The sequence below is a fragment of the Podarcis melisellensis genome (genome assembly GCF_964234715.1).
Source record: "Podarcis melisellensis genome assembly, chromosome: 2".
NCBI classification, from domain to species: Eukaryota; Metazoa; Chordata; class Lepidosauria; order Squamata; family Lacertidae; genus Podarcis; species Podarcis melisellensis.
The window spans coordinates 2296748-2305295 of NC_138529.1; the positions used below are offsets into that span (position 1 = coordinate 2296748).

Here is an 8548-nt window from a genome sequence, read left to right on the forward strand (position 1 = left end):
CCAACACCTGGGGCATCAAAGTGCAGCATGAGCTGATGTCCCTATGATTTCCCTACAATTTCAGGCGTTTGTCAGGTGGGTGGTGCCAGTGACTTGTGAAATTTGGCACTCCAGGGGTGAGGGAGATAACACACTCACACCCCATTTTCACATACCATCCATGCCCCAAATCCATCAACTTTCCATTCAGGCTCATCCATATACAGTTACACCCCATTCATAAACACCCACACATTCCTATTCTACCCCTATACACACCATACATTTAAAGCATACCCCAAGAATCCTGGGAGCTGTAGTCTTCCCCTCACAAAGCTATAATTCCCAGCACTCTTAAAAACTACAGCTCCCAGAACTGCCTTTAAATGTATGGTGCATATACAGCCATAGCCATTTAAACCACTACTGGCCTTATTCTTTCTCTCCTTCCCTCCCCAGGTGTGGCAATTGGGACTACCAAACACACAGAGAGAGAGATGTCTCATGGCATACAGAAACAACCTGGAAAGAGGAATTGACATTGACTCCAGCCTCCGGACATGATTCTGATTACAAAACTTTACTTAGAGTATAATATGGTTCTTATTGCTTAGAAACATAAAGATCTTTATATAAAAATTCTAGCTACATTCAAGTTGTGCAGAGTCTTTGTCACTCTAAAGCAGATAGTGTGAAGCGGAGAAATGGCCTGCTCTTGCAGCCCTGTTCCTGCTAGTTGGTGCCTTTTTCATGGTTCTTCCTCAGGAAGGCAAAGGTTTCTCACATGCATAGAAGCTTTGAAAGTTACAGGGCACATCATTCCATTCCCCAGCCTCATGGATCTGGGCACAGTCTTCCTTGGTTTCATGGTCGTTGGGCTCGCCTTGTCTCCATTTCCTAAACGAGGAAGGCAGTTAAGATACCCTGAAGGACCTGGCAAGAGTTCTTCTCTAGCCACACCATCCTCTGCTCCCCCTCTGCCCCCAATACTAGGACTGCCAAGCTATTCCTTCTCTATTTTCCGTTCTTCACTTGGGCGGCTTTGGACACAGTCACTAGCTTATTTGTGTTGCTTATCTCGCTCCCTTCTTCCATGCAATTCAAGGCATCCCACCCAGGCACAACCAATCAAAGAGGCTCCCTTTAACTGACAAGCAGCTGGTGGTTGGTTAGAAGGAGCCTCTGCAGAGGAAACAATGCTCCGAAGCAGCAGAGAAAGCAGCTTGTATTGCGAGGAGCATCTGGAATACAAACCTCTTCCTTTGGAAATAACAAAAATGCTCCTTTTAGAAATGGAGCTTTCCCCTCCTCTCCAAAGGAACTTGCAAAGCCCCTTTTTGCGGTGCTTCCTGAAGTGCTATGCAAAGAGCTTTGCAGGCCCTGTGTTTGGGAAACACTGAACCCTGGGCTTGCTAAGCACTTTGTCCAGAGCCCCCCAAACACCTGATGATCTGCGTGCTTGGGAAGTGTTGCACAAGGGACTTTGCAGGCAGGGCCAGTGGTTAGTGCCTTCAAAGCCCCCTTCAGCCAAGGTTTGCCCTTTATGTGCCCCAGACCTGAAACTGTCTACAGGCTGCTGGTTCCCTGCTCCCACCTCAGCCATTGTTGTTTCTCTTCCCATCCACGGCTGGTGGCAGCTGCTCCTATTCTGTCAAGCTGGAGCAGGCTAACCAATGTGGTGCATTCCAGATGTGATTGGCCGCCAGCTCCCTTCAGCTGGGGTTGGACTAGATGGCCCTTGGGGTCCCTTCCAACTCTACAATTCTATGATTCCCCCTTTAAAAAAATAGGAAACAATTCCCTGAGTCTGCCCAGTTCTATGAATTTGGGTTCCTACACATGAACAAATACATGAGAGAAGTTATGGAGATGGGGAGATCCTGACCCAGAGTAAAAAATCTGGACTGAGTAATCTTTGAGGTTGCTTGGAGGAGTTTGCTATGATGGTGGTATAAATCAGGAAGGGTGAGCCTCTCAGAAAGGTCTGCCAACTCTCAAGGCAATTTGCGGGTGGTGTGTGAGAGAGTGGGGTGCAGCAGAAGGGGGGTCAAGGGGTCAAGGGGGGGTCACCAGGCCAAGGACTGTTTAGCTACTCCTGGGATAAAGAAAACACTGTAGACCAGGGGCTCACAAAGCTCCCATCTCTGTTGTCTTCCCAGGATGGCCAAAACAGGAGCCTTGCCAAGTGCTTGCTGGGTCACAGGACACAGCAAGGGCTTGGCTTGATGGGTGAAGTGGTGACGTTCATGGTCCTCTGTCTTACTTGTAGTTGTTTAAGTAACTGATGCCATCAATCCACCTCCATTGCCCTTCTTCATTGATATCAGTGAGTCCAATCCAATAACGCTCATTCTTGGTTCGAGACTCTAGGAAATTCTGCAAGACCAAAAAGGAGAAGATGGTATCAAGCTGGAGAAGCTGCTCTGGTTCCATATTCACAATCACCAACACAAATTAGAAGAGTAATTTCATTCACAAAATGTAGGCTCAGTTCAGCAGTAGGTTATGTAAAATCAAGAATGATTCCTGTGAGCTGGGATCAGTTAATCCAGGCAAAAAATAAGGATCCCTCTCTACCTCAGCATCCATCTGGATGACTGCCCCTCTTCCAGTGCAGTCCTAGACATGTCTACTCAGAAGTCAGTCCTACTGAGTTCAGAGTGGGGCTTACCCCCAAGATGCGGGTATAGGATTGCTGAGTGCTTGATTCAGTACTAAGATGTACTTCCAACCAATCTGCTTTCACTGGGGGTGGGGCCACATCTCGTCAAATCAATCCCAATGAAGAAAAACAGAAAAGCTCCCTGCCTCTGAGGAAGATGCTCCCTGTGTCTCTGCATGAGTCCCTGCTCTGGGCTTGCCTTCCCTAATCAGGAAGCATCTTGATCAGCAAACCTGGATTTCCAGAGCCACACTTGCCACTAAATATCTACAGAGTGTCCACCTGGCCTACTTTACAGATAACAGTTCTCTGTTTGAAAGAGTTCTCTATTTCAAGTCCAGGTTAAAGATGCAGAAGGGAGAGCAGAGATCTTCAAGCTGCCCATCTACATTTAGCAGCACTGGGACAGAGGACTGAGCAGGCAGACCCAGGGGAGAGGGTATTGTATTCCTATTTAAACTAAAGCCATTATATCTATATTTGTGTTTATCTATATATCTATACATATGTAAATCTTATGTAACTCTCCTCTTTTTTGATACTTTGTTTCATTTTTGTAAGTGATTCATAAGTGGCCACCATCACTGTCTGGCTGGTCTTTCACTCAGGGTGAAACTGAAATCGCTGACAATCACCAGCAGCTGAAACATCACATGCAGGAAGTGTTTTGTACTGTTTTCTCTGCCTGTTCAGCTTGCATTTAAAGATGATCTTATCTAATTTGCACCTTCCAAAACAATATGTGAACCTAAGCAAAGCCATCATTCAACATTTGAATTTCTCTGAATTTTGCAATGCAGTTCTCCAACCAAGTACAAAAAAAATCTATTAGGGTAATATTTGCACATAAATGCACATATTAGTAAAAATAGCATAACAAAATGCATTATAGCTTTCCAAAAATTCACTGAAGAGGCAACAAATCCCCACCCCCCACCCCAGCCAAGACTCCAGCACCTTTACCTGTTTGGCTTCATCATGAATAACCACCAGGCTTGAATTGCGCTCTGCACAAAGTGACTTAGCCGTGTGCCAAGTAGCCTTCCGGAGGGAGAAGTAATAACACCGACCGTCAAAGTATTCCCATTCCCTGCTTCTGGAACCGCATGGGAACACTGGCAAAAGAGAAAAGGCACAGAATGAAAGCCCTGACCATGGCTTCACGCAACGGACTGCAGGTGGAGCGGGCATGCTCCGGCCATCCTTCCACAGCCTTCCCCACCAGGAGGAGAGACGTGCCATCTTTCTGTTTTAATATAGGCATGCTTTCTAAATTGTGAAGAACAGTTACAATGCGGGGCTTTTTAGGGGATAGAGAAAGCCTTTTCTCCCTCTCTCAGCACAGCACTGGATGGGAGCATCCCAAGAAGCTGAAGGCTGGAACATTCAGGAGAGACAAAAGAAAATACTTCTCCACAGAGTAGATAGTTAAGGTGGAATTTGCTCCTCTAGGGGGCAGCGATGCTCATCGAGGCGGCAGCAGCAGCAGCAGCAGCCGAGCCCATTTCATCCCTGTAATCCTGAGGGCGCTGGGGTTGTGAGGGTTTGCAGCACATCAATGGCACAAGCTCATGAGTTACACCTGTTTCTAAGCTCCCCCAGCTCAAGGGACTCACAGAGTTCCTGGCCCAGGAGGTGCTTAGAGTTCAGACTTCCCTGGAAGATGCCGCTTTGATGGGGAAGACCTGCCGTCTAAAGCCAGGCATTGGAGGAATGATTGTGGGTGATAAATTATGGCCCTCCTGCAGTGGAAACAGGCTCTCTGGCGTAATGCCAGGCGAGAGCCACCTCCCCCAGGCAAGCCCCAGATGGTTTGGGCAAGACACTTACGCTCCTTGCTCATATCAAGCTGTTTATGTAACTTTTTCACTTCTGAGGAAAACTTTGATTCTGAAATTGTAAGAAGAGATACAAACACATACAATGTTACCAGTTCATATGAGGCAAAAAGAGATATGGTGGAGAGACCTCTTCTCTCATTCCATTTGAACTAACCCAGAATAAGCCAGACTCTGACAGCCTGGAAGCCACATTTGTTAGAACACACACCCTGCTGAGAATCCCACTGGGAACTCAAATGACAAAGTAAATTGAGGGGAAAACACTCTGTACATGCTTAGACTTAGACACAGTGGCCACTTTCCATGTTTCAAGTTTACCTTTCATTCCCTCCTTTTCCTAGGCCATCAGGAAAAATACGAGAGTCATCATGTATGATCAACTAGAAGAGCCATTTTGAGCAAAACCTTTTTTAAAAAAACAGTGGTGGGCCTGATATAACAGTGCAGTCACTTCATCAAGTGAAAACCTAACTCTCCTTTGCCCGACTATACTGTGAAATATAGTTCTGCAACTTTGCGGCTATACGCCGTACTGAAAGGCTTCCCAGCCCATGATGTCACCAAGAGACTTCCTGCTAGTCCCCAGAACTGTCCATATATAAGGACATGAACATCATGCAGCACTTAAAATATTCTCAGTGGGATTTCCAGTACTTATTTAGATTCTTGATCAGGGATACAGAACGTGTGGCCCTTCAAAGGCTGCCCTTCACAAAGCACATCTGCAGATATGCACGTTTCTTCTTCGGTTGAATTCTGCATCCTTGTCTGCCATCAGAGGCATTCCTTCTAGGCAGCAAGAGGGGCCTTCAACCACAGCTGTGGCTAGTTATGGCGTTGCCGCCTTAATGAAGTCCTCATCCCTCCAGCAGGCCTCCCCACAGCACTGCTCCAAGAAGGCCAAAAGCAAGAAGGGAGACCCTGAAGGAAACAGGGCTGGGCTGGGCGGGTGGCCCAACAGTCTGAATCAAGGTAAGGGAGAAATGAACAGGTTGTCCACAGACCAGCTGCCCGTTCTGGCAGCCTTGGGCCCCGACTCAGTAGTCAGTCGGTGGCTACAAGTCCAATCTGGTTATTTTAAACTGTTTTCAAACTGGGCTTAAATGTGAGAGTCTGAATTGGGGGGGGATCCCTCCCACATTTTGTCATAATGCTACTGAAGCGTTTCAGACTTTGGAGTCCCTCAATTACCATTGGAGAGCAGAAGTCCCAGCAAGATGATCATCAGCAGGTAAGCGAGCGCCAGGAGCCCATAAACCAGGAAAGAGGAGCTCCATTTCCACCGGAGGAAGAATCTGTCTTCAAGAAGAAAGATAGCAGCAAATTTCAAGCAAAATTGTATGAAGTTGGCTATCAAGTAACATCCAGTGGGGTCACTCTGGGTGTCTAAAATTACGAGAAATGTAAGGGATGTTGGTTTTTGTTGCTTTTAAGGTTGGTTCTCCCCCCCCCCCCAGTTTATGGTGGACGGTGAATTAAGCAGAGCAGTTCTGGATTGATGTGTTTGAGAGCTGTTGGCAGGAGGGAGGTGCATGTGTTCCAGGCCCCCAGCCAGCAAGGGCCCCAGACTCTTAGCTATCATTTAAAAAATGTAAATGAATCAGACATTTCTAAAGGAAATTATGAAACAGAGTGTGGAAACAACAGCTTTGGCACCTGGGAAGCAGCAGTGTTGCTTTGGGTGCATTGACATCCCTACCAGCAATGGAAGAACAGCTCAATTTCAGTCTCCCACTTTCTCGTTCCAATCTTAAAGTCACACCTCCACATTTCTGCAGCATTTCACATTTATATGTAAAAACCCCTCATGAAGATTCATGAGCATAATATTGTGAATTTATCCTATTACATATATTTTTTAATGCAGTTGTCACTAATGTATGTATTTTACAACAATTTCCCTCAATAATGCATCTTGTATGTTGTTTTCACTAATATATTCATTTTTATGCACACTCTCCTCAAATAGATGCTTTTTTGTAAATACTGGTTGGAGAACTGCACCACAAAATTCAGGGATGGCTGTGCTTTGATTCTCATATATGTTGTCTCCAGTCCCAGCTGGCTTTTCTAGCCGCCTTGGGTCCTGACCCAGTAGTCAGTTGGAGGCTATTCTACAAATCCAAGTTGGTTATTTTAAACAGTTTTCAAGCAGTACTTAAATGTGATAATCTGAATGAGGTGGAAATGAATTAGGCAAATTTGCCTTTAAACATGAACAAAATTGAGTTCCTCATCCCTACCTGTGACTAAACCTGACTAAAGAGAGCAGCAGGGACCCAGGAGCTGGGTCTGCTGGTACAGTTCCCAGAACATAGGAGTGCAATCCACCGTATGTTTTCTTGGAATAAGTCCCATTGCATTCAATAGAGCTTACTCCCAGGAAAGTGAGAATATAAATGAATTAGACCTCCTATCTCCAGGTCAAGTGAAGTGCAAAGTAGTAAACTGCTGTTAGAGACCGGGTTGGTCAAAGAAAGTTTGACAAAAGTCATAAGCATGTAAATCTTCCTTCCAGCTGTATCTTAAAATACCTGCCACTGCCAGTCTCCTGCCCTGGCATCTCCTCTACCTGGCACTAGCTGTACCAGGTACCTGAAGCCAGGTGAACACTTTTCTGCTCAGTGTGCAGTTTCACTGTGGCTGCTTATTGAAGTGGTGCCCACTCAAAAGCCACTGGAAGGAAAGAAAACCCCTTTACTTCTCCCCTTTCCCAAATCAGCTGTAGACTCCCATCATAAAAGCCAATGGACATATTTATCTGAAATTTGGCAGGTTTTTCACCCTGAGGAATTTTGATTCCTCTGTGATATCTACTATTTTCCAACCATTTGCTCAGTAATATCATCTATTTTCTAACCATTTGCCCATAAAACACTATGGGATAAAGTGACCCCCCCCATAATGATACAGTCTTCCCTTACGGGAGAACCACTGCAGCTATTTGGCAAGCATCTCTCCCTTGGAAAGGAGGACAATGTCTGCAAATTTTATCAACTTCTGCCCATAAATTTAAGTTATGCACATTTCTGAGTCCCTGGATATATATGCCTGTACTTTAGCAGAGGGACTAGGCCTGCCAGTTTGGTAAGCTTCTGTCCAAAGCAAGTGGACCACTTAGATCCATCTTTGAGTCCCCCTAAAGGTGAATTCAGATCTGGACTCTGTTACCACAAAGTGCTTCCGGATGAGAGAGAGTGCTCCTGAATTGCCAAATCTGGATCTAAATCTTGAGGCCAGGGCACACCCCAAATATTTACCTGCTGTTCTGGGTGACTTGGCTTCTTCCGTCTCTGCCAGGTATACACGGTCTCCATCTTCCTCTTGCTCATAAACACCAAGTAGAACCATCTTGCTCTTGTTTTCAAATTTCTCCTCTTGCTGAGTTATAATATGAGCTGCAAATTGAGGAACTTTATCAGGAAATATAAAGATCTATTTCCTTCCCTCTCCTCCCCCTATTTCTTAGGAAGATCAGGGGAAATTCAGACACATGCAGTCCCCTCGTTTCAGGGAATAAATTTCCTTAAGAAGGAACATCAGTTTCTGACCCCTCCTCCTCCCAGTCTGCTCCCTCTTCTCCCTCTGACCACTCATCAGCATCATCATCCCACCAAAAGCTGTAGCCATAAATAAAATAATTGTTTAAGCCCCACACTTTGTTAATGTTTTCTATGGTGACTTAGACACATGTGTGTGTGTGTATGCACGTGCGAGTATCTCAAAGAGATGGGGCACTCGTGTGCTACAGCTGCTGTTGTAACAATGGCTGCTGCTTGGGCAGGGGAGGGGGTGTTGAGCCCTGCAGCCCCCCCCAAAAGTTTCAACCTGTACCCCCAACCATGCATCTTCTCCACTCTTCCCTTACGATGCCTGCATTGGAATCACATGTTCACTTCCCCATAACTGCAGCATGAAAATTTATTTGCAAAGTGCTGACTCCAAAAGTGCAAACACCCAAGAACGTCTTACTCACCCTTTCCTTATAAAATGGCTTGTTCTCTTTGTCTTTTAAGGCCCTGCCCCAGTTTATCAAAATCACAAAGCTTTGATTAACTGAACATTG

The 8548-nt window shown here is 45.7% G+C and overlaps 1 protein-coding gene across 1 annotated transcript; it reads right to left on the reverse strand.

The window, feature by feature from the left end:
* Positions 1 to 543: 543 nt before the first annotated feature.
* On the reverse strand, positions 544 to 7941 carry LOC309362562 (hepatic lectin-like). The gene is made up of 6 exons (XM_081898187.1): positions 7743 to 7941; positions 5674 to 5781; positions 4472 to 4531; positions 3605 to 3756; positions 2243 to 2355; positions 544 to 876 (listed from the first exon to the last, which is right to left on the reverse strand). Exons 1-6 carry the CDS (start codon positions 7831 to 7833, stop codon positions 741 to 743), a joined length of 660 nt encoding a protein of 219 aa, XP_081754313.1. The 5' UTR covers positions 7834 to 7941; the 3' UTR covers positions 544 to 740.
* Positions 7942 to 8548: the final 607 nt, after the last annotated feature.

Excerpts from the sequence above, each read along its gene's own strand:
- LOC309362562 (XM_081898187.1), bottom strand. The coding sequence starts at position 7,833 with ATGGTTCTACTTGGTGTTTATGAGCAAGAGGAAGATGGAGACCGTGTA. Across the intron at positions 5,782-7,742 it reads CAAGTCACCCAGAACAGCAG|ACAGATTCTTCCTCCGGTGG; the intron begins GTAAATATTTGG and ends TTCTTCTTGAAG. Across the intron at positions 2,356-3,604 it reads TTCATGATGAAGCCAAACAG|AATTTCCTAGAGTCTCGAAC; the intron begins GTAAAGGTGCTG and ends TTGGTCTTGCAG.